The sequence below is a fragment of the Hypanus sabinus genome, chromosome 7 (assembly GCF_030144855.1).
Source record: "Hypanus sabinus isolate sHypSab1 chromosome 7, sHypSab1.hap1, whole genome shotgun sequence".
Classification (NCBI taxonomy): Eukaryota; Metazoa; Chordata; class Chondrichthyes; order Myliobatiformes; family Dasyatidae; genus Hypanus; species Hypanus sabinus.
In genome coordinates this window covers 180,992,673-181,017,023 of record NC_082712.1, presented here as the reverse complement: position 1 = coordinate 181,017,023, position 24,351 = coordinate 180,992,673, and the positions used below count along the sequence as shown (strand labels likewise).

The following is a 24,351-nucleotide window of genomic DNA, read 5'->3' as shown; positions in this document are numbered from 1 at the left end:
TCACTCACTGTGTAACAGTCACATGGAGATGGTGGGGTGTAGGGCCTGTTCAGGGGGTCACTCACTGTGTAACAGTTCCATGGAGATGGTGGGGTATAGGGCCTGTTCAGTGGGTCACTCACTGTGATACAGTCACGGAGATGGTGGGGTGTAGGGCCTGTTCAGGGGGTCACTCACTGTGATACAGTCACATGGAGATGGTGGGGTGTAGGGCCTGTTCAGGGGGTCACTCACTGTGATACAGTCACATGGAGATGGTAGGGTATAGGGCCTGTTCAGGGGGTCATTCACTGTGTAACAGTCACATGGAGATGGTGGGGTGTAGGGCCTGTTCAGGGGGTCACTCACTGTGTAACAGTCACATGGAGATGGTGGGGTGTAGGGCCTGTTCAGGGGGTCACTCACTGTGATACAGTCACATGGAGATGGTGGGGTGTAGGGCCTGTTCAGGGGGTCACTCACAGTGTAACAGTCACATGGAGATGGTGGGGTGTAGGGCCTGTTCAGGGGGTCACTCACTGTGTAACAGTCCCATGGAGATGGTGGGGTGTAGGGCCTGTTCAGGGGGTCATTCACTGTGTAACAGTCACATGGAGATGGTGGGGTGTAGGGCCTGTTCAGGGGGTCACTCACTGTGATACAGTCACATGGAGATGGTGGGGTGTAGGGCCTGTTCAGGGGGTCACTCACTGTGATACAGTCACATGGAGATGGTGGGGTGTAGGGCCTGTTCAGGGGGTCACTCACTGTGATACAGTCACATGGAGATGGTGGGGTGTAGGGCCTGTTCAGGGGGTCACTCACTGTGTAACAGTCACATGGAGATGGTGGGGTGTTGGGCCTGTTCAGGGGGTCACTCACTGTGTAGCAGTAACATGGAGATGGTGGGGTGTAGGGCCTGTTCAGGGGGTCACTCACTGTGTAACAGTTCCATGGAGATGGTGGGGTATAGGGCCTGTTCAGTGGGTCACTCACTGTGATACAGTCACGGAGATGGTGGGGTGTAGGGCCTGTTCAGGGGGTCACTCACTGTGATACAGTCACATGGAGATGGTGGGGTGTAGGGCCTGTTCAGGGGGTCACTCACTGTGATACAGTCACATGGAGATGGTAGGGTATAGGGCCTGTTCAGGGGTTCATTCACTGTGTAACAGTCACATGGAGATGGTGGGGTGTAGGGCCTGTTCAGGGGGTCACTCACTGTGTAACAGTCACATGGAGATGGTGGGGTGTAGGGCCTGTTCAGGGGGTCACTCACTGTGATACAGTCACATGGAGATGGTGGGGTGTAGGGCCTGTTCAGGGGGTCACTCACAGTGTAACAGTCACATGGAGATGGTGGGGTGTAGGGCCTGTTCAGGGGGTCACTCACTGTGTAACAGTCCCATGGAGATGGTGGGGTGTAGGGCCTGTTCAGGGGGTCATTCACTGTGTAACAGTCACATGGAGATGGTGGGGTGTAGGGCCTGTTCAGGGGGTCACTCACTGTGATACAGTCACATGGAGATGGTGGGGTGTAGGGCCTGTTCAGGGGGTCACTCACTGTGATACAGTCACATGGAGATGGTGGGGTGTAGGGCCTGTTCAGGGGGTCACTCACTGTGTAACAGTCCCATGGAGATGGTGGGGTGTAGGGCCTGTTCAGGGGGTCACTCACTGTGATACAGTCACATGGAGATGGTGGGGTGTAGGGCCTGTTCAGGGGGTCACTCACTGTGTAACAGTCCCATGGAGATGGTGGGGTATAGGGCCTGTTCAGTGGGTCACTCACTGTGATACTGTCACATGGAGATGGTGGGGTGTAGGGCCTGTTCAGGGGGTCACTCACTGTGTAACAGTCCCATGGAGATGATGGGGTATAGGGCCTGTTCAGTGGGTCACTCACTGTGATACAGTCACGGAGATGGTGGGGTGTAGGGCCTGTTCAGGGGGTCACTCACTGTGTAACAGTCACATGGCGATGGTGGGGTGTAGGGCCTGTTCAGGGGGTCATTCACTGTGTAACAGTCACATGGAGATGGTGGGGTGTAGGGCCTGTTCAGGGGGTCACTCACTGTGATACTGTCACATGGAGATGGTGGGGTGTAGGGCCTGTTCAGGGGGTCACTCACTGTGATACAGTCACATGGAGATGGTGGGGTGTAGGGCCTGTTCAGGGGTTCACTCACTGTGATACAGTCATGGAGATGGTGGGGTGTAGGGCCTGTTCAGGGGGTCACTCACTGTGTAGCAGTCACATGGAGATGGTGGGGTATAGGGCCTGTTCAGGGGGTCACTCACTGTGATACAGTCACATGGAGATGGTGGGGTGTAGGGCCTGTTCAGTGGGTCACTCACTGTGATACAGTCACATGGAGATGGTGGGGTGTAGGGCCTGTTCAGTGGGTCACTCACTGTGATACAGTCACATGGAGATGGTGGGGTGTAGGGCCTGTTCAGGGGGTCACTCACTGTGATACAGTCACATGGAGATGGTAGGGTATAGGGCCTGTTCAGGGGGTCATTCACTGTGTAACAGTCACATGGAGATGGTGGGGTGTAGGGCCTGTTCAGGGGGTCACTCACTGTGTAACAGTCACATGGAGATGGTGGGGTGTAGGGCCTGTTCAGGGGGTCACTCACTGTGATACAGTCACATGGAGATGGTGGGGTGTAGGGCCTGTTCAGGGGGTCACTCACAGTGTAACAGTCACATGGAGATGGTGGGGTGTAGGGCCTGTTCAGGGGGTCACTCACTGTGTAACAGTCCCATGGAGATGGTGGGGTGTAGGGCCTGTTCAGGGGGTCATTCACTGTGTAACAGTCACATGGAGATGGTGGGGTGTAGGGCCTGTTCAGGGGGTCACTCACTGTGATACAGTCACATGGAGATGGTGGGGTGTAGGGCCTGTTCAGGGGGTCACTCACTGTGATACAGTCACATGGAGATGGTGGGGTGTAGGGCCTGTTCAGGGGGTCACTCACTGTGATACAGTCACATGGAGATGGTGGGGTGTAGGGCCTGTTCAGGGGGTCACTCACTGTGTAACAGTCACATGGAGATGGTGGGGTGTTGGGCCTGTTCAGGGGGTCACTCACTGTGTAGCAGTAACATGGAGATGGTGGGGTGTAGGGCCTGTTCAGGGGGTCACTCACTGTGTAACAGTTCCATGGAGATGGTGGGGTATAGGGCCTGTTCAGTGGGTCACTCACTGTGATACAGTCACGGAGATGGTGGGGTGTAGGGCCTGTTCAGGGGGTCACTCACTGTGATACAGTCACATGGAGATGGTGGGGTGTAGGGCCTGTTCAGGGGGTCACTCACTGTGATACAGTCACATGGAGATGGTAGGGTATAGGGCCTGTTCAGGGGTTCATTCACTGTGTAACAGTCACATGGAGATGGTGGGGTGTAGGGCCTGTTCAGGGGGTCACTCACTGTGTAACAGTCCCATGGAGATGGTGGGGTATAGGGCCTGTTCAGTGGGTCACTCACTGTGATACTGTCACATGGAGATGGTGGGGTGTAGGGCCTGTTCAGGGGGTCATTCACTGTGATACAGTCACATGGAGATGGTGGGGTGTAGGGCCTGTTCAGGGGGTCACTCACTGTGTAACAGTCCCATGGAGATGGTGGGGTATAGGGCCTGTTCAGTGGGTCACTCACTGTGATACTGTCACATGGAGATGGTGGGGTGTAGGGCCTGTTCAGGGGGTCACTCACTGTGTAACAGTCCCATGGAGATGATGGGGTATAGGGCCTGTTCAGTGGGTCACTCACTGTGATACAGTCACGGAGATGGTGGGGTGTAGGGCCTGTTCAGGGGGTCACTCACTGTGTAACAGTCACATGGCGATGGTGGGGTGTAGGGCCTGTTCAGGGGGTCATTCACTGTGTAACAGTCACATGGAGATGGTGGGGTGTAGGGCCTGTTCAGGGGGTCACTCACTGTGATACTGTCACATGGAGATGGTGGGGTGTAGGGCCTGTTCAGGGGGTCACTCACTGTGATACAGTCACATGGAGATGGTGGGGTGTAGGGCCTGTTCAGGGGTTCACTCACTGTGATACAGTCATGGAGATGGTGGGGTGTAGGGCCTGTTCAGGGGGTCACTCACTGTGTAGCAGTCACATGGAGATGGTGGGGTATAGGGCCTGTTCAGGGGGTCACTCACTGTGATACAGTCACATGGAGATGGTGGGGTGTAGGGCCTGTTCAGTGGGTCACTCACTGTGATACAGTCACATGGAGATGGTGGGGTGTAGGGCCTGTTCAGTGGGTCACTCACTGTGATACAGTCACATGGAGATGGTGGGGTGTAGGGCCTGTTCAGGGGGTCACTCACTGTATAACAGTCACATGGAGATGGTGGGGTGTAGGGCCTGTTCAGGGGGTCACTCACTGTGTAACAGTCACATGGAGATGGTGGGGTGTAGGGCCTGTTCAGGGGGTCACTCACTGTGTAACAGTCACATGGAGATGGTGGGGTGTAGGGCCTGTTCAGGGGGTCACTCACTGTGTAACAGTCCCATGGAGATGGTGGGGTGTAGGGCCTGTTCAGGGGGTCACTCACTGTGTAACAGTCACATGGAGATGGTGGGGTGTAGGGCCTGTTCAGGGGGTCACTCACTGTGTAACAGTCCCATGGAGATGGTGGGGTGTAGGGCCTGTTCAGGGGGTCACTCACTGTGATACAGTCACATGGAGATGGTGGGGTGTAGGGCCTGTTCAGGGGGTCACTCACTGTGTAACAGTCCCATGGAGATGGTGGGGTATAGGGCCTGTTCAGTGGTTCACTCACTGTGGTACTGTCACATGGAGATGGTGGGGTATAGGGCCTGTTCAGTGGGTCACTCACTGTGATACAGTCACGGAGATGGTGGGGTGTAGGGCCTGTTCAGGGGGTCACTCACTGTGTAACAGTCACATGGCGATGGTGGGGTGTAGGGCCTGTTCAGGGGGTCATTCACTGTGTAACAGTCAGATGGAGATGGTGGGGTGTAGGGCCTGTTCAGGGGGTCACTCACTGTGATACTGTCACATGGAGATGGTGGGGTGTAGGGCCTGTTCAGGGGGTCACTCACTGTGATACAGTCACATGGCGATGGTGGGGTGTAGGGCCTGTTCAGGGGTTCACTCACTGTGATACAGTCATGGAGATGGTGGGGTGTAGGGCCTGTTCAGGGGGTCACTCACTGTGTAGCAGTCACATGGAGATGGTGGGGTATAGGGCCTGTTCAGGGGGTCACTCACTGTGATACAGTCACATGGAGATGGTGGGGTGTAGGGCCTGTTCAGTGGGTCACTCACTGTGATACAGTCACATGGAGATGGTGGGGTGTAGGGCCTGTTCAGGGGTTCACTCACTGTGATACAGTCACATGGAGATGGTGGGGTGTAGGGCCTGTTCAGGGGGTCACTCACTGTATAACAGTCACATGGAGATGGTGGGGTGTAGGGCCTGTTCAGGGGGTCACTCACTGTGTAACAGTCACATGGAGATGGTGGGGTGTAGGGCCTGTTCAGGGGGTCACTCACTGTGTAACAGTCACATGGAGATGGTGGGGTGTAGGGCCTGTTCAGGGGGTCACTCACTGTGTAACAGTCACATGGAGATGGTGGGGTGTAGGGCCTGTTCAGGGGGTCAGTCACTGTGTAACAGTCACATGGAGATGGTGGGGTATAGGGCCTGTTCAGTGGGTCACTCACTGTGATACTGTCACATGGAGATGGTGGGGTGTAGGGCCTGTTCAGGGGGTCACTCACTGTGTAACAGTCACATGGAGATGGTGGGGTGTAGGGCCTGTTCAGGGGGTCACTCACTGTGTAGCAGTCACATGGAGATGGTGGGGTGTAGGGCCTGTTCAGGGGGTCACTCACTGTGATACAGTCACATGGAGATGGTGGGGTGTAGGGCCTGTTCAGGGGGTCACTCACTGTGTAACAGTCACATGGAGATGGTGGGGTGTAGGGCCTGTTCAGGGGGTCACTCACTGTGATACAGTCACATGGAGATGGTGGGGTGTAGGGCCTGTTCAGGGGGTCACTCACTGTGTAACAGTCCCATGGAGATGGTGGGGTGTAGGGCCTGTTCAGGGGGTCACTCACTGTGATACAGTCATGGAGATGGTGGGGTGTAGGGCCTGTTCAGGGGGTCACTCACTGTGTAGCAGTCACATGGAGATGGTGGGGTATAGGGCCTGTTCAGGGGGTCACTCACTGTGATACAGTCACATGGAGATGGTGGGGTGTAGGGCCTGTTCAGGGGGTCACTCACTGTGATACAGTCACATGGAGATGGTGGGGTGTAGGGCCTGTTCAGTGGGTCACTCACTGCGATACAGTCACATGGAGATGGTGGGGTTTAGGGCCTGTTCAGTGGGTCACTCACTGTGATACAGTCAAATGGAGATGGTGGAGTGTAGGGCCTGTTCAGGGGGTCACTCACTGTGATACAGTCACATGGAGATGGTGGGGGGTAGGGCCTGTTCAGGGGGTCACTCACTGTGTAACAGTCACATGGAGATGGTGGGGTTTAGGGCCTGTTCAGTGGGTCACTCACTGTGATACAGTCAAATGGAGATGGTGGGGTGTAGGGCCTGTTCAGGGGGTCACTCACTGTGATACAGTCACATGGAGATGGTGGGGTGTAGGGCCTGTTCAGGGGGTCACTCACTGTGTAACAGTCACATGGAGATGGTGGGGTGTAGGGCCTGTTCAGGGGGTCACTCACTGTGTAACAGTCACATGGAGATGGTGGGGTGTAGGGCCTGTTCAGGGGGTCACTCACTGTGATACAGTCACATGGAGATGGTGGGGTATAGGGCCTGTTCAGTGGGTCACTCACTGTGATACTGTCACATGGAGATGGTGGGGTGTAGGGCCTGTTCAGGGGGTCACTCACTGTGTAGCAGTCACATGGAGATGGTGGGGTGTAGGGCCTGTTCAGGGGGTCACTCACTGTGTAACAGTCACATGGAGATAGTGGGGTGTAGGGCCTGTTCAGGGGGTCACTCACTGTGATACTGTCACATGGAGATGGTGGGGTGTAGGGCCTGTTCAGGGGGTCACTCACTGTGATACAGTCACATGGAGATGGTAGGGTGTAGGGCCTGTTCAGGGGGTCACTCACTGTGATACAGTCACATGGAGATGGTGGGGTGTAGGGCCTGTTCAGGGGGTCACTCACTGTGATACAGTCACATGGAGATGGTGGGGTGTAGGGCCTTTTCAGGGGGTCACTCACTGTGTAACAGTCACATGGAGATGGTGGGGTGTTGGGCCTGTTCAGGGGGTCACTCACTGTGTAGCAGTAACATGGAGATGGTGGGGTGTAGGGCCTGTTCAGGGGGTCACTCACTGTGTAACAGTTCCATGGAGATGGTGGGGTATAGGGCCTGTTCAGTGGGTCACTCACTGTGATACAGTCACGGAGATGGTGGGGTGTAGGGCCTGTTCAGGGGGTCACTCACTGTGATACAGTCACATGGAGATGGTGGGGTGTAGGGCCTGTTCAGGGGGTCACTCACTGTGATACAGTCACATGGAGATGGTAGGGTATAGGGCCTGTTCAGGGGGTCATTCACTGTGTAACAGTCACATGGAGATGGTGGGGTGTAGGGCCTGTTCAGGGGGTCACTCACTGTGTAACAGTCACATGGAGATGGTGGGGTGTAGGGCCTGTTCAGGGGGTCACTCACTGTGATACAGTCACATGGAGATGGTGGGGTGTAGGGCCTGTTCAGGGGGTCACTCACAGTGTAACAGTCACATGGAGATGGTGGGGTGTAGGGCCTGTTCAGGGGGTCACTCACTGTGTAACAGTCCCATGGAGATGGTGGGGTGTAGGGCCTGTTCAGGGGGTCATTCACTGTGTAACAGTCACATGGAGATGGTGGGGTGTAGGGCCTGTTCAGGGGGTCACTCACTGTGATACAGTCACATGGAGATGGTGGGGTGTAGGGCCTGTTCAGGGGGTCACTCACTGTGATACAGTCACATGGAGATGGTGGGGTGTAGGGCCTGTTCAGGGGGTCACTCACTGTGTAACAGTCCCATGGAGATGGTGGGGTGTAGGGCCTGTTCAGGGGGTCACTCACTGTGATACAGTCACATGGAGATGGTGGGGTGTAGGGCCTGTTCAGGGGGTCACTCACTGTGTAACAGTCCCATGGAGATGGTGGGGTATAGGGCCTGTTCAGTGGGTCACTCACTGTGATACTGTCACATGGAGATGGTGGGGTGTAGGGCCTGTTCAGGGGGTCACTCACTGTGTAACAGTCCCATGGAGATGATGGGGTATAGGGCCTGTTCAGTGGGTCACTCACTGTGATACAGTCACGGAGATGGTGGGGTGTAGGGCCTGTTCAGGGGGTCACTCACTGTGTAACAGTCACATGGCGATGGTGGGGTGTAGGGCCTGTTCAGGGGGTCATTCACTGTGTAACAGTCACATGGAGATGGTGGGGTGTAGGGCCTGTTCAGGGGGTCACTCACTGTGATACTGTCACATGGAGATGGTGGGGTGTAGGGCCTGTTCAGGGGGTCACTCACTGTGATACAGTCACATGGAGATGGTGGGGTGTAGGGCCTGTTCAGGGGTTCACTCACTGTGATACAGTCATGGAGATGGTGGGGTGTAGGGCCTGTTCAGGGGGTCACTCACTGTGTAGCAGTCACATGGAGATGGTGGGGTATAGGGCCTGTTCAGGGGGTCACTCACTGTGATACAGTCACATGGAGATGGTGGGGTGTAGGGCCTGTTCAGTGGGTCACTCACTGTGATACAGTCACATGGAGATGGTGGGGTGTAGGGCCTGTTCAGGGGGTCACTCACTGTGATACAGTCACATGGAGATGGTGGGGTGTAGGGCCTGTTCAGGGGGTCACTCACTGTATAACAGTCACATGGAGATGGTGGGGTGTAGGGCCTGTTCAGGGGGTCACTCACTGTGTAACAGTCACATGGAGATGGTGGGGTGTAGGGCCTGTTCAGGGGGTCACTCACTGTGTAACAGTCACATGGAGATGGTGGGGTGTAGGGCCTGTTCAGGGGGTCACTCACTGTGTAACAGTCCCATGGAGATGGTGGGGTGTAGGGCCTGTTCAGGGGGTCACTCACTGTGTAACAGTCACATGGAGATGGTGGGGTGTAGGGCCTGTTCAGGGGGTCACTCACTGTGTAACAGTCCCATGGAGATGGTGGGGTGTAGGGCCTGTTCAGGGGGTCACTCACTGTGATACAGTCACATGGAGATGGTGGGGTGTAGGGCCTGTTCAGGGGGTCACTCACTGTGTAACAGTCCCATGGAGATGGTGGGGTATAGGGCCTGTTCAGTGGGTCACTCACTGTGATACTGTCACATGGAGATGGTGGGGTGTAGGGCCTGTTCAGGGGGTCACTCACTGTGTAACAGTCCCATGGAGATGATGGGGTATAGGGCCTGTTCAGTGGGTCACTCACTGTGATACAGTCACGGAGATGGTGGGGTGTAGGGCCTGTTCAGGGTGTCACTCACTGTGTAACAGTCACATGGCGATGGTGGGGTGTAGTGCCTGTTCAGGGGGTCATTCACTGTGTAACAGTCACATGGAGATGGTGGGGTGTAGGGCCTGTTCAGGGGGTCACTCACTGTGATACTGTCACATGGAGATGGTGGGGTGTAGGGCCTGTTCAGGGGGTCACTCACTGTGATACAGTCACATGGAGATGGTGGGGTGTAGGGCCTGTTCAGGGGTTCACTCACTGTGATACAGTCATGGAGATGGTGGGGTGTAGGGCCTGTTCAGGGGGTCACTCACTGTGTAGCAGTCACATGGAGATGGTGGGGTATAGGGCCTGTTCAGGGGGTCACTCACTGTGATACAGTCACATGGAGATGGTGGGGTGTAGGGCCTGTTCAGTGGGTCACTCACTGTGATACAGTCACATGGAGATGGTGGGGTGTAGGGCCTGTTCAGGGGGTCACTCACTGTGATACAGTCACATGCAGATGGTGGGGTGTAGGGCCTGTTCAGGGGGTCACTCACTGTATAACAGTCACATGGAGATGGTGGGGTGTAGGGCCTGTTCAGGGGGTCACTCACTGTGTAACAGTCACATGGAGATGGTGGGGTGTAGGGCCTGTTCAGGGGGTCACTCACTGTGTAACAGTCACATGGAGATGGTGGGGTGTAGGGCCTGTTCAGGGGGTCACTCACTGTGTAACAGTCACATGGAGATGGTGGGGTGTAGGGCCTGTTCAGGGGGTCAGTCACTGTGTAACAGTCACATGGAGATGGTGGGGTATAGGGCCTGTTCAGTGGGTCACTCACTGTGATACTGTCACATGGAGATGGTGGGGTGTAGGGCCTGTTCAGGGGGTCACTCACTGTGTAACAGTCACATGGAGATGGTGGGGTGTAGGGCCTGTTCAGGGGGTCACTCACTGTGATACAGTCACATGGAGATGGTGGGGTGTAGGGCCTGTTCAGGGGGTCACTCACTGTGTAACAGTCACATGGAGATGGTGGGGTGTAGGGCCTGTTCAGGGGGTCACTCACTGTGATACAGTCACATGGAGATGGTGGGGTGTAGGGCCTGTTCAGGGGGTCACTCACTGTGTAACAGTCCCATGGAGATGGTGGGGTGTAGGGCCTGTTCAGGGGGTCACTCACTGTGATACAGTCATGGAGATGGTGGGGTGTAGGGCCTGTTCAGGGGCTCACTCACTGTGTAGCAGTCACATGGAGATGGTGGGGTATAGGGCCTGTTCAGGGGATCACTCACTGTGATACAGTCACATGGAGATGGTGGGGTGTAGGGCCTGTTCAGGGGGTCACTCACTGTGATACAGTCACATGGAGATGGTAGGGTATAGGGCCTGTTCAGGGGGTCACTCACTGTGATACAGTCATGGAGATGGTGGGGTGTAGGGCCTGTTCAGGGGGTCACTCACTGTGTAACAGTCACATGGAGATGGTGGGGTGTAGGGCCTGTTCAGTGGGTCACTCACTGTGATACAGTCACATGGAGATGGTGGGGTGTAGGGCCTGTTCAGGGGGTCACTCACTGTGATACAGTCACATGGAGATGGTGGGGTGTAGGGCCTGTTCAGGGGGTCACTCACTGTGTAACAGTCACATGGAGATGGTGGGGTGTAGGGCCTGTTCAGTGGGTCACTCACTGTGATACAGTCACATGGAGATGGTGGGGTATAGGGCCTGTTCAGGGGGTCACTCACTGTGTAACAGTCACATGGAGATGGTGGGGTGTAGGGCCTGTTCAGGGGGTCACTCACTGTGTAACAGTCACATGGAGATGGTGGGGTGTAGGGCCTGTTCAGGGGGTCACTCACTGTGATACAGTCACATGGAGATGGTGGGGTGTAGGGCCTGTTCAGGGGGTCACTCACTGTGATACAGACACATGGAGATGGTGGGGTGTAGGGCCTGTTCAGGGGGTCACTCACTGTGATACAGTCACATGGAGATGGTGGGGTGTAGGGCCTGTTCAGTGGGTCACTCACTGTGATACAGTCACATGGAGATGGTGGGGTATAGGGCCTGTTCAGGGGGTCACTCACTGTGTAACAGTCACATGGAGATGGTGGGGTGTAGGGCCTGTTCAGGGGGTCACTCACTGTGTAACAGTCACATGGAGATGATGGGGTGTAGGGCCTGTTCAGGGGGTCACTCACTGTGTAACAGTCCCATGGAGATGGTGGGGTGTAGGGCCTGTTCAGGGGGTCACTCACTGTGATACAGTCACATGGAGATGGTGGGGTGTAGGGCCTGTTCAGGGGGTCACTCACTGTGTAACAGTCCCATGGAGATGATGGGGTATAGGGCCTGTTCAGTGGGTCACTCACTGTGATACAGTCACGGAGATGGTGGGGTGTAGGGCCTGTTCAGGGGGTCACTCACTGTGTAACAGTCACATGGCGATGGTGGGGTGTAGGGCCTGTTCAGGGGGTCACTCACTGTGATACTGTCACATGGAGATGGTGGGGTGTAGGGCCTGTTCAGGGGGTCACTCACTGTGATACAGTCACATGGAGATGGTGGGGTGTAGGGCCTGTTCAGGGGGTCACTCACTGTGATACAGTCATGGAGATGGTGGGGTGTAGGGCCTGTTCAGGGGGTCACTCACTGTGTAGCAGTCACATGGAGATGGTGGGGTATAGGGCCAGTTCAGGGGGTCACTCACTGTGATACAGTCACATGGAGATGGTGGGGTGTAGGGCCTGTTCAGGGGGTCACTCACTGTGTAGCAGTCACATGGAGATGGTGGGGTATAGGGCCAGTTCAGGGGGTCACTCACTGTGATACAGTCACATGGAGATGGTGGGGTGTAGGGCCTGTTCAGTGGGTCACTCACTGTGTAACAGTCACATGGAGATGGTAGGGTGTAGGGCCTGTTCAGGGGGTCACTCACTGTGATACAGTCACGGAGATGGTGGGGTGTAGGGCCTGTTCAGGGGGTCACTCACTGTGTAGCAGTCACATGGAGATGGTGGGGTGTAGGGCCTGTTCAGGGGGTCACTCACTGTGTAGCAGTCACATGGAGATGGTGGGGTGTAGGGCCTGTTCAGGGGGTCACTCACTGTGTAACAGTTCCATGGAGATGGTGGGGTATAGGGCCTGTTCAGGGGGTCACTCACTGTGATACAGTCACGGAGATGGTGGGGTGTAGGGCCTGTTCAGGGGGTCACTCACTGTGTAGCAGTCACATGGAGATGGTGGGGTGTAGGGCCTGTTCAGGGGGTCACTCACTGTGATACAGTCACATGGAGATGGTGGGGTGTAGGGCCTGTTCAGGGGGTCACTCACTGTGTAGCAGTCACATGGATATGGTGGGGTGTAGGGCCTGTTCAGGGGGTCACTCACTGTATAACAGTCACATGGAGATGGTGGGGTGTAGGGCCTGTTCAGGGGGTCACTCACTGTGTAACAGTCACATGGAGATGGTGGGGTGTAGGGCCTGTTCAGGGGGTCACTCACTGTGATACAGTCACATGGAGATGGTGGGGTTTAGGGCCTGTTCAGTGGGTCACTCACTGTGATACAGTCAAATGGAGATGGTGGGGTGTAGGGCCTGTTCAGGGGGTCACTCACTGTGATACAGTCACATGGAGATGGTGGGGTGTAGGGCCTGTTCAGGGGGTCACTCACTGTGTAACAGTCACATGGAGATGGTGGGGTGTAGGGCCTGTTCAGGGGGTCACTCACTGTGTAACAGTCACATGGAGATGGTGGGGTGTAGGGCCTGTTCAGGGGGTCACTCACTGTGTAACAGTCACATGGAGATGGTGGGGTGTAGGGCCTGTTCAGGGGGTCACTCACTGTGATACTGTCACATGGAGATGGTGGGGTGTAGGGCCTGTTCAGTGGGTCACTCACTGTGATACTGTCACATGGAGATGGTGGGGTGTAGGGCCTGTTCAGGGGGTCACTCACTGTGTAGCAGTCACATGGAGATGGTGGGGTGTAGGGCCTGTTCAGGGGGTCACTCACTGTGTAACAGTCACATGGAGATAGTGGGGTGTAGGGCCTGTTCAGGGGGTCACTCACTGTGATACAGTCACATGGAGATGGTAGGGTATAGGGCCTGTTCAGCGGGTCACTCACTGTGTAACAGTCACATGGAGATGGTGGGGTGTAGGTCCTGTTCAGGGGGTCACTCACTGTGATACAGTCACATGGAGATGGTGGGGTATAGGGCCTGTTCAGTGGGTCACTCACTGTGATACAGTCATGGAGATGGTGGGGTGTAGGGCCTGTTCAGGGGGTCACTCACTGTGTAGCAGTCACTTGGAGATGGTGGGGTATAGGGCCTGTTCAGGGGGTCACTCACTGTGATACAGTCACATGGAGATGGTGGGGTGTAGGGCCTGTTCAGGGGGTCACTCACTGTGATACAGTCACATGGAGATGGTAGGGTATAGGGCCTGTTCAGGGGGTCACTCACTGTGATACAGTCATGGAGATGGTGGGGTGTAGGGCCTGTTCAGGGGGTCACTCACTGTGTAACAGTCACATGGAGATGGTGGGGTGTAGGGCCTGTTCAGGGGGTCACTCACTGTGATACAGTCACATGGAGATGGTGGGGTGTAGGGCCTGTTCAGGGGGTCACTCACTGTGTAACAGTCACATGGAGATGGTGGGGTGTAGGGCCTGTTCAGTGGGTCACTCACTGTGATACAGTCACATGGAGATGGTGGGGTATAGGGCCTGTTCAGGGGGTCACTCACTGTGTAACAGTCACATGGAGATGGTGGGGTGTAGGGCCTGTTCAGGGGGTCACTCACTGTGTAACAGTCCCATGGAGATGGTGGGGTGTAGGGCCTGTTCAGGGGGTCATTCACTGTGTAACAGTCACATGGAGATGGTGGGGTGTAGGGCCTGTTCAGGGGGTCACTCACTGTGTAACAGTCACATGGAGATGGTGGGGTGTAGGGCCTGTTCAGGGGGTCACTCACTGTGATACAGTCACATGGAGATGGTGGGGTGTAGGGCCTGTTCAGGGGGTCACTCACTGTGTAACAGTCCCATGGAGATGGTGGGGTGTAGGGCCTGTTCAGGGGGTCACTCACTGTGTAACAGTCACATGGAGATGGTGGGGTGTAGGGCCTGTTCAGGGGGTCACTCACTGTGTAACAGTCACATGGAGATGGTGGGGTGTAGGTCCTGTTCAGGGGGTCACTCACTGTGATACAGTCACATGGAGATGGTGGGGTGTATGGCCTGTTCAGGGGGTCACTCACTGTGTAACAGTCCCATGGAGATGGTAGGGTGTATGACCTGTTCAGGGGGTCACTCACTGTGATACAGTCACATGGAGATGGTGGGGTGTAGGGCCTGTTCAGTGGGTCACTCACTGTGATACAGTCACATGGAGATGGTGGGGTGTAGGGCCTGTTCAGGGGGTCACTCACTGTGTAACAGTCACATGGAGATGGTGGGGTGTAGGGCCTGTTCAGGGGGTCACTCACTGTGATACAGTCACATGGAGATGGTGGGGTGTAGGGCCTGTTCAGGGGGTCACTCACTGTGATACAGTCACATGGAGATGGTGGGGTGTAGGTCCTGTTCAGGGGGTCACTCACTGTGATACAGTCACATGGAGATGGTGGGGTGTAGGGCCTGTTCAGGGGGTCACTCACTGTGTAACAGTCCCATGGAGATGGTGGGGTGTAGGGCCTGTTCAGGGGGTCACTCACTGTGATACAGTCACATGGAGATGGTGGGGTGTAGGGCCTGTTCAGGGGGTCACTCACTGTGTAACAGTCCCATGGAGATGATGGGGTATAGGGCCTGTTCAGTGGGTCACTCACTGTGATACAGTCACGGAGATGGTGGGGTGTAGGGCCTGTTCAGGGGGTCACTCACTGTGTAACAGTCACATGGCGATGGTGGGGTGTAGGGCCTGTTCAGGGGGTCACTCACTGTGATACTGTCACATGGAGATGGTGGGGTGTAGGGCCTGTTCAGGGGGTCACTCACTGTGATACAGTCACATGGAGATGGTGGGGTGTAGGGCCTGTTCAGGGGGTCACTCACTGTGATACAGTCATGGAGATGGTGGGGTGTAGGGCCTGTTCAGGGGGTCACTCACTGTGTAGCAGTCACATGGAGATGGTGGGGTATAGGGCCAGTTCAGGGGGTCACTCACTGTGATACAGTCACATGGAGATGGTGGGGTGTAGGGCCTGTTCAGGGGGTCACTCACTGTGTAGCAGTCACATGGAGATGGTGGGGTATAGGGCCAGTTCAGGGGGTCACTCACTGTGATACAGTCACATGGAGATGGTGGGGTGTAGGGCCTGTTCAGTGGGTCACTCACTGTGTAACAGTCACATGGAGATGGTAGGGTGTAGGGCCTGTTCAGGGGGTCACTCACTGTGATACAGTCACGGAGATGGTGGGGTGTAGGGCCTGTTCAGGGGGTCACTCACTGTGTAGCAGTCACATGGAGATGGTGGGGTGTAGGGCCTGTTCAGGGGGTCACTCACTGTGTAGCAGTCACATGGAGATGGTGGGGTGTAGGGCCTGTTCAGGGGGTCACTCACTGTGTAACAGTTCCATGGAGATGGTGGGGTATAGGGCCTGTTCAGGGGGTCACTCACTGTGATACAGTCACGGAGATGGTGGGGTGTAGGGCCTGTTCAGGGGGTCACTCACTGTGTAGCAGTCACATGGAGATGGTGGGGTGTAGGGCCTGTTCAGGGGGTCACTCACTGTGATACAGTCACATGGAGATGGTGGGGTGTAGGGCCTGTTCAGGGGGTCACTCACTGTGTAGCAGTCACATGGAGATGGTGGGGTGTAGGGCCTGTTCAGGGGGTCACTCACTGTATAACAGTCACATGGAGATGGTGGGGTGTAGGGCCTGTTCAGGGGGTCACTCACTGTGTAACAGTCACATGGAGATGGTGGGGTGTAGGGCCTGTTCAGGGGGTCACTCACTGTGATACAGTCACATGGAGATGGTGGGGTTTAGGGCCTGTTCAGTGGGTCACTCACTGTGATACAGTCAAATGGAGATGGTGGGGTGTAGGGCCTGTTCAGGGGGTCACTCACTGTGATACAGTCACATGGAGATGGTGGGGTGTAGGGCCTGTTCAGGGGGTCACTCACTGTGTAACAGTCACATGGAGATGGTGGGGTGTAGGGCCTGTTCAGGGGGTCACTCACTGTGTAACAGTCACATGGAGATGGTGGGGTGTAGGGCCTGTTCAGGGGGTCACTCACTGTGATACAGTCACATGGAGATGGTGGGGTGTAGGGCCTGTTCAGGGGGTCACTCACTGTGTAACAGTCACATGGAGATGGTGGGGTGTAGGGCCTGTTCAGGGGGTCACTCACTGTGTAACAGTCACATGGAGATGGTGGGGTGTAGGGCCTGTTCAGGGGGTCACTCACTGTGTAACAGTCACATGGAGATGGTGGGGTATAGGGCCTGTTCAGGGGGTCACTCACTGTGATACAGTCACATGGAGATGGTGGGGTGTAGGGCCTGTTCAGGGGGTCACTCACTGTGATACAGTCACATGGAGATGGTAGGGTATAGGGCCTGTTCAGGGGGTCACTCACTGTGATACAGTCATGGAGATGGTGGGGTGTAGGGCCTGTTCAGGGGGTCACTCACTGTGTAACAGTCACATGGAGATGGTGGGGTGTAGGGCCTGTTCAGGGGGTCACTCACTGTGATACAGTCACATGGAGATGGTGGGGTATAGGGCCTGTTCAGGGGGTCACTCACTGTGTAACAGTCACATGGAGATGGTGGGGTGTAGGGCCTGTTCAGGGGGTCACTCACTGTGTAACAGTCCCATGGAGATGGTGGGGTGTAGGGCCTGTTCAGGGGGTCATTCACTGTGTAACAGTCACATGGAGATGGTGGGGTGTAGGGCCTGTTCAGGGGGTCACTCACTGTGTAACAGTCACATGGAGATGGTGGGGTGTAGGGCCTGTTCAGGGGGTCACTCACTGTGTAACAGTCCCATGGAGATGGTGGGGTGTAGGGCCTGTTCAGGGGGTCACTCACTGTGTAACAGTCACATGGAGATGGTGGGGTGTAGGGCCTGTTCAGGGGGTCACTCACTGTGTAACAGTCACATGGAGATGGTGGGGTGTAGGTCCTGTTCAGGGGGTCACTCACTGTGATACAGTCACATGGAGATGGTGGGGTGTATGGCCTGTTCAGGGGGTCACTCACTGTGTAACAGTCCCATGGAGATGGTAGGGTGTATGACCTGTTCAGGGGGTCACTCACTGTGATACAGTCACATGGAGATGGTGGGGTGTAGGGCCTGTTCAGTGGGTCACTCACTGTGATACAGTCACATGGAGATGGTGGGGTGTAGGGCCTGTTCAGGGGGTCACTCACTGTGTAACAGTCACATGGAGATGGTGGGGTGTAGGGCCTGTTCAGGGGGTCACTCACTGTGTAACAGTCACATGGAGATGGTGGGGTGTAGGGCCTGTTCAGTGGGTCACTCACTGTGTAACAGTCACATGGAGATGGTGGGGTGTAGGGCCTGTTCAGGGGGTCACTCACTGTGTAACAGTCACATGGAGATGGTGGGGTGTAGGGCTTGTTCAGGGGGTCACTCACTGTGTAACAGTCACATGGAGATGGTGGGGTGTAGGGCCTGTTCAGTGGGTCACTCACTGTGTAACAGTCACATGGAGATGGTGGGGTGTAGGGCCTGTTCAGGGGGTCACTCACTGTGTAACAGTCACATGGAGATGGTGGGGTGTAGGGCCTGTTCAGGGGGTCACTCACTGTGTAACAGTCACATGGAGATGGTGGGGTGTAGGGCCTGTTCAGTGGGTCACTCACTGTGTAACAGTCACATGGAGATGGTGGGGTGTAGGGCCTGTTCAGGGGGTCACTCACTGTGATACAGTCACATGGAGATGGTGGGGTGTAGGGCCTGTTCAGTGGGTCACTCACTGTGTAATGGTCACATGGAGATAGTGGGGTGTAGGGCCTGTTCAGGGGGTCACTCACTGTGTAACAGTCACATGGAGATGGTGGGGTGTAGGGCCTGTTCAGGGGGTCACTCACTGTGATACAGTCACATGGAGATGGTGGGGTGTAGGGCCTGTTCAGGGGGTCACTCACTGTGTAGCAGTCACATGGAGATGGTGGGGTGTAGGGCCTGTTCAGGGGGTCACTCACTGTATAACAGTCACATGGAGATGGTGAGGTGTAGGGCCTGTTCAGTGGGTCACTCACGGTGATACAGTCACATGGAGATGGTGGGGTGTAGGGCCTGTTCAGGGGGTCACTCACTGTGATACAGTCACATGGAGATGGTGGGGTTTAGGGCCTGTTCAGTGGGTCACTCACTGTGATACAGTCAAATGGAGATGGTGGGGTGTAGGGCCTGTTCAGGGGGTCACTCACTGTGATACAGTCAGATGGAGATGGTGGGGTGTAGGGCCTGTTCAGGGGGTCACTCACTGTGTAACAGTCACATGGAGATGGTGGGGTGTAGGGCCTGTTCAGGGGGTCACTCACTGTGTAACAGTCACATGGAGATGGTGGGGTGTAGGGCCTGTTCAGGGGGTCACTCACTGTGTAACAGTCACATGGAGATGGTGGGGTGTAGGGCCTGTTCAGGGGGTCACTCACTGTGATACAGTCACATGGAGATGGTGGGGTATAGGGCCTGTTCAGTGGGTCACTCACTGTGATACTGTCACATGGAGATGGTGGGGTGTAGGGCCTGTTCAGGGGGTCACTCACTGTGTAGCAGTCACATGGAGATGGTGGGGTATAGGGCCTGTTCAGGGGGTCACTCACTGTGTAACAGTCACATGGAGATGGTGGGGTGTAGGTCCTGTCCAGGGGGTCACTCACTGTGATACAGTCACATGGAGATGGTGGGGTGTATGGCCTGTTCAGGGGGTCACTCACTGTGTAACAGTCCCATGGAGATGGTGGGGTATAGGGCCTGTTCAGTGGGTCACTCACTGTGATACTGTCACATGGAGATGGTGGGGTGTAGGGCCTGTTCAGGGGGTCACTCACTGTGTAACAGTCACATGGAGATGGTGGGGTGTAGGGCCTGTTCAGGGGGTCACTCACTGTGTAGCAGTCACATGGAGATGGTGGGGTGTAGGGCCTGTTCAGTGGGTCACTCACTGTGTAACAGTCACATGGAGATGGTGGGGTGTAGGGCCTGTTCAGGGGGTCACTCACTGTGATACAGTCACATGGAGATGGTGGGGTGTAGGGCCTGTTCAGGGGGTCACTCACTGTGTAACAGTCACATGGAGATGGTGGGGTGTAGGGCCTGTTCAGGGGGTCACTCACTGTGATACAGTCACATGGAGATGGTGGGGTGTAGGGCCTGTTCAGGGGGTCACTCACTGTGTAACAGTCCCATGGAGATGGTGGGGTGTAGGGCCTGTTCAGGGGGTCACTCACTGTGTAACAGTCACATGGAGATGGTGGGGTGTAGGGCCTGTTCAGGGGGTCACTCACTGTGTAACAGTCACATGGAGATGGTGGGGTGTAGGTCCTGTTCAGGGGGTCACTCACTGTGATACAGTCACATGGAGATGGTGGGGTGTATGGCCTGTTCAGGGGGTCACTCACTGTGTAACAGTCCCATGGAGATGGTAGGGTGTATGACCTGTTCAGGGGGTCACTCACTGTGATACAGTCACATGGAGATGGTGGGGTGTAGGGCCTGTTCAGTGGGTCACTCACTGTGATACAGTCACATGGAGATGGTGGGGTGTAGGGCCTGTTCAGGGGGTCACTCACTGTGTAACAGTCACATGGAGATGGTGGGGTGTAGGGCCTGTTCAGGGGGTCACTCACTGTGTAACAGTCACATGGAGATGGTGGGGTGTAGGGCCTGTTCAGTGGGTCACTCACTGTGTAACAGTCACATGGAGATGGTGGGGTGTAGGGCCTGTTCAGGGGGTCACTCACTGTGTAACAGTCACATGGAGATGGTGGGGTGTAGGGCCTGTTCAGGGGGTCACTCACTGTGTAACAGTCACATGGAGATGGTGGGGTGTAGGGCCTGTTCAGGGGGTCACTCACTGTGTAACAGTCACATGGAGATGGTGGGGTGTAGGGCCTGTTCAGGGGGTCATTCACTGTGTAACAGTCACATGGAGATGGTGGGGTGTAGGTCCTGTTCAGGGGGTCACTCTCTGTGTAATGGTCACATGGAGATAGTGATGTATGGACTGCTATCATGATGTTGCCTACCTGTCTACTATTCTTGCCAGCTCATTCGAACACTGCTTCACCCTTTATGTGAAAAAGCTGTCCCTGATCTCCCTTTTAATCTCTCACCTTGGATCTTAAACCTAAGCCCTCTTATTTTTATTTTTAGCAATTACCCTGGTAATCAGTCATGTGCTTTCAGCCTGTCCATGCCCCTCCTGTCAAGCCTGCACAGGCTGGCTCCTCCCAATCTCCATCAGCTAACAATATTCATCTGCCACTCATTTCCAACTCATCACCTGCAACCTACTTAAACCCAGTTCTCATCCACAATTCTTGCTCACTCATTAAACCTGCTGGCCTCAACCAGTTGTTGACACCACATCCAATCTGCCACTCCTTTGTCCATTCTCCCAATATGTCGAAGTCCTTTTGTATCCTCTTTGTCATCTAACCATATAACAATTACAGCATGGAAACAGGCCATCTCGGCCCTTCTAGTCCGTGCTGAACGCTTAATCTCACCTAGTCCCACTGACCTGCACTCAGCCCATAATCCTCCATTCCTTTCCTGTCCATATACCTATCCAATTTTACTTTAAATGACAACACCGAACCTGCCTCTACCACTTCTACTGGAAGCTTATTCCACAGAGCTACCACTCTCTGAGTAAAGAAGTTCCCCCTCGTGTTACCCCTAAACTTTTGCCCCCTAACTCTCAACTCATGTCCTCTCATTTGAATCTCCCCTACTCTTAATGGAAAAAGCCTATTCACGTCAACTCTATCTATCCCCCTCATAATTTTAAATACTTCTATCAAGTCCCCCCCCCCCAACCTTCTACGCTCCAAATAAAGACCTAACTTGTTCAACCTTTCTCTGTAACTTAACTGCTGAAACCCAGGTAACATTCTAGTAAATCTCCTCTGTACTCTCTATTTTGTTGACATCTTTCCTATAATTCGGTGACCAGAACTGTATACAATACTCCAAATTTGGCCCCACTAATGCCAATGTCTCCTCAGACCTTCCTGTCCTTCCACCGATCTTTATATCGTCTGCAAATTTGACCACAAAGCCATCAATTTCATCAAATTGTTGACATATACAGTAATGTGAAAAGAAGTTGTTCCAATATTGACCCCTGTGGAACACCACTAGTCACCAGCACCCAATCCAAAATGTTCTTTCCTCTTGTGGACTCAGTTACAAGCTGTTCTAAAAATCATCTCATAGGCATTCTACAAATTCACTCTCTTTAGATCTAGTACCAATCTGATTTTCTCAATCTGCCAGCATATTAAATTTCCCCCTCTGACTATCCTAACTTTGCCCTTTTAACATTCCTTTTAACATTTCTTGTTATAATTTAGAAACATAGAAAACACACAGCACAATTACAGGCCCTTTGACCCACAAAGAGGCGCTGAACATGTCCCTACCTTAGAAATGCCTCGGCTTTACCCGTAGCCCTTTATTTTTCTAAGCTCCATGTGCCTACCCAGGAGTCTCTTAAAAGACTCTACCCTATCTGTCTCCACCGCCGCTGTCCACATCCTGACTATTGTTTGGAGGCCTGTCTATAACTCCCATCAGGGTCTTTTACCTTTGCAGTTTCTTAATTCTACCCGCAAGGACTAAACATTTTCAGATCCTGTCACCTCTTTCTAAGGACTGGGTTTCATTTTTTTAACCAGAAGACCCACCCCTCTGCCTACCTGCCTGTACTTTCCATACTATGTGTATCCTTGGATGTTAAGCTTTTCTTTCAGCAACGGCTCAGCGGTGCCTACGACGTTGTATCTGCGATCTCTCACTGCGCTAGAAAATCACCTGCCTTATTCCGTATTCGAATCTCACACTTGCACTGCTGTTTTCACTACCCTTTTCGCTGTTGCCCCTTTCCTGTAACAGGGTGACCAAATCTGTACACAGTACAAGTGCAGCCTCACCAACGTCCTGTATTCTACAGCCTAACTTCCCCACTCCTATAGTCAATGGCCGAACTCTTCTCTGCCTGAGGGCCTCCGTTGTCAGGGTCGACCAGGGGTGTTGGGTTAGGGTCTGCCTGAGGGCCTCCGTTGTCAGGGTCGACCAGGGGTGTTGGGTTAGGGTCTGCCTGAGGGCCTCCGTTGTCAGGGTCGACCAGGGGTGTTGGGTTAGGGTCTGCCTGAGGGCCTCCGTTGTCAGGGTCGACCAGGGGTGTTGGGTTAGGGTCTGCCTGAGGGCCTCCGTTGTCAGGGTCGACCAGGGGTGTTGGGTTAGGGTCTGCCTGAGGGCCTCCGTTGTCAGGGTCGACCAGGGGTGTTGGGTTAGGGTCTGCCTGAGGGCCTCCGTTGCCAGGGTCGACCAGGGGTGTTGCGTCCGAGCTGTCTATGTAATACACACGCCGGGCAGTATGACATGGAGAGCGAGCTGTTGGCCAAACAGCAGGCCCCCCCTCTTCACCCAGCTGATGTGTCCAAAGGAACAACAGACGCCGATACAGTTTGGAACCGGCGGCATCACGGGAGTTATCAGTCAGTGTTGAAGACAAAAAACTGCCTTAGGGACCAGCTTCAGATTTTTCCTAGGGATTTACCCCCGAAGCCTTCCCCATGAGTGGGTATAGCCGCTATCCTTCGAAATGAGCTGCCAAACACAGCTGACGAGCCCTACCTGCCCCGTCCACCACCATCCTTGCGTCTATCTATGGACCTGTCCAAGTGTCTTTCATAAGCTCACACACTGCTCTATCAACCCGCCCCGTCACGACACAACCACCTCAAACTCTTTCTGGGTCTCAACTGAACGCTCCATTCCGAGTTTACCGGCGCACCGACGGCCCGAGTGCACTGACTCTGCCACCTACCCGTGGATCCCGGCAGCCCGTACTTGGGTCCGGGGCTACTGTAATGGGCTGCGATCGGCCCTCTGGGTCGGTGCGGCCTCCAGGGTCCCACCCAGGTGCCTGTGCTCATGGCCGAAGCGACGGCGTTCGGAGCTGTGGAGAGGCAACACAATTTGAACCGATTCGCCAACCGGACACACAGGACGTTCAAATATACAGGGGATGACACACACGGGACCCCCACACTCACACGAGACAGCGGACAAACACAGGTCATCGCTCACACGGGACTGCGCAAAACAGGAGCTTCCCACGCTCGCAGGCACCCGGATCCCCGCTTAAACAGGAGTGTGCACACCCACGGCCCCCACGGACTAACTGGTCAGGCACACGATTCACCTGTGGACTGAACAACCCCCAGAGAAACAGGCTGGAAGACACACAGACGATACTATAGACAACAGCAGCCTGCCGGGTGGGATAGACAGATGGGGGCAGCGGACCACTCACAGGCCGGGTGTAGGTGACTGTACAGACACGAAGCCGGTGTCCCGTCTGGAATCCAACACAAACTCTCAGAAGCTGCAACTTCGCGTCTCCAGGGAGATTGTACACAGTCTTCGTCCAACTCCGCCCCGTCTGGAGTCAGGGCAGATCCCCGGGAGTTACTCCCGAATCTGCTCCCGTCCGATGGAGTCTCTCCAGATCTGTTTCGGTCTCCGGGAGTCATTCTGGATTTCCGCCGGTCTCAAGGAGTAAGTCAGGGTCCACTCTGGCTACCCGGGAGTCTTTCCGGATGCCTGCTGGACCCCAAGAATTACTTTGAGTCCGCTCCGGGAGTCGTTCTGGGTTTCCGCTGGTC

General features: G+C 54.9%; 1 protein-coding gene across 3 annotated transcripts in view; it reads right to left on the bottom strand.

Moving 5' to 3' along the window:
* The window catches only part of LOC132397455 (outer dense fiber protein 3-like), a 75,361-nt gene extending 51,230 nt beyond the window's left edge, over positions 1–24,131 (bottom strand). Inside the window, exons 1-2 of one of the 3 annotated variants that reach the window (XM_059976270.1) lie at positions 24,000–24,131; positions 23,511–23,642 (exon numbers count right to left, since the gene is read on the bottom strand). In XM_059976270.1, coding sequence (XP_059832253.1) covers positions 23,511–23,619 — 109 coding nt within the window. In that variant the 5' untranslated portion in view covers positions 23,620–23,642; positions 24,000–24,131. Of the gene's footprint in view, positions 1–23,510; positions 23,643–23,739; positions 23,862–23,888 lie in introns of those variants that run through there. The other 2 variants (XM_059976272.1, XM_059976273.1) reach the window with 2 other exon arrangements.
* Positions 24,132–24,351: the final 220 nt, after the last annotated feature.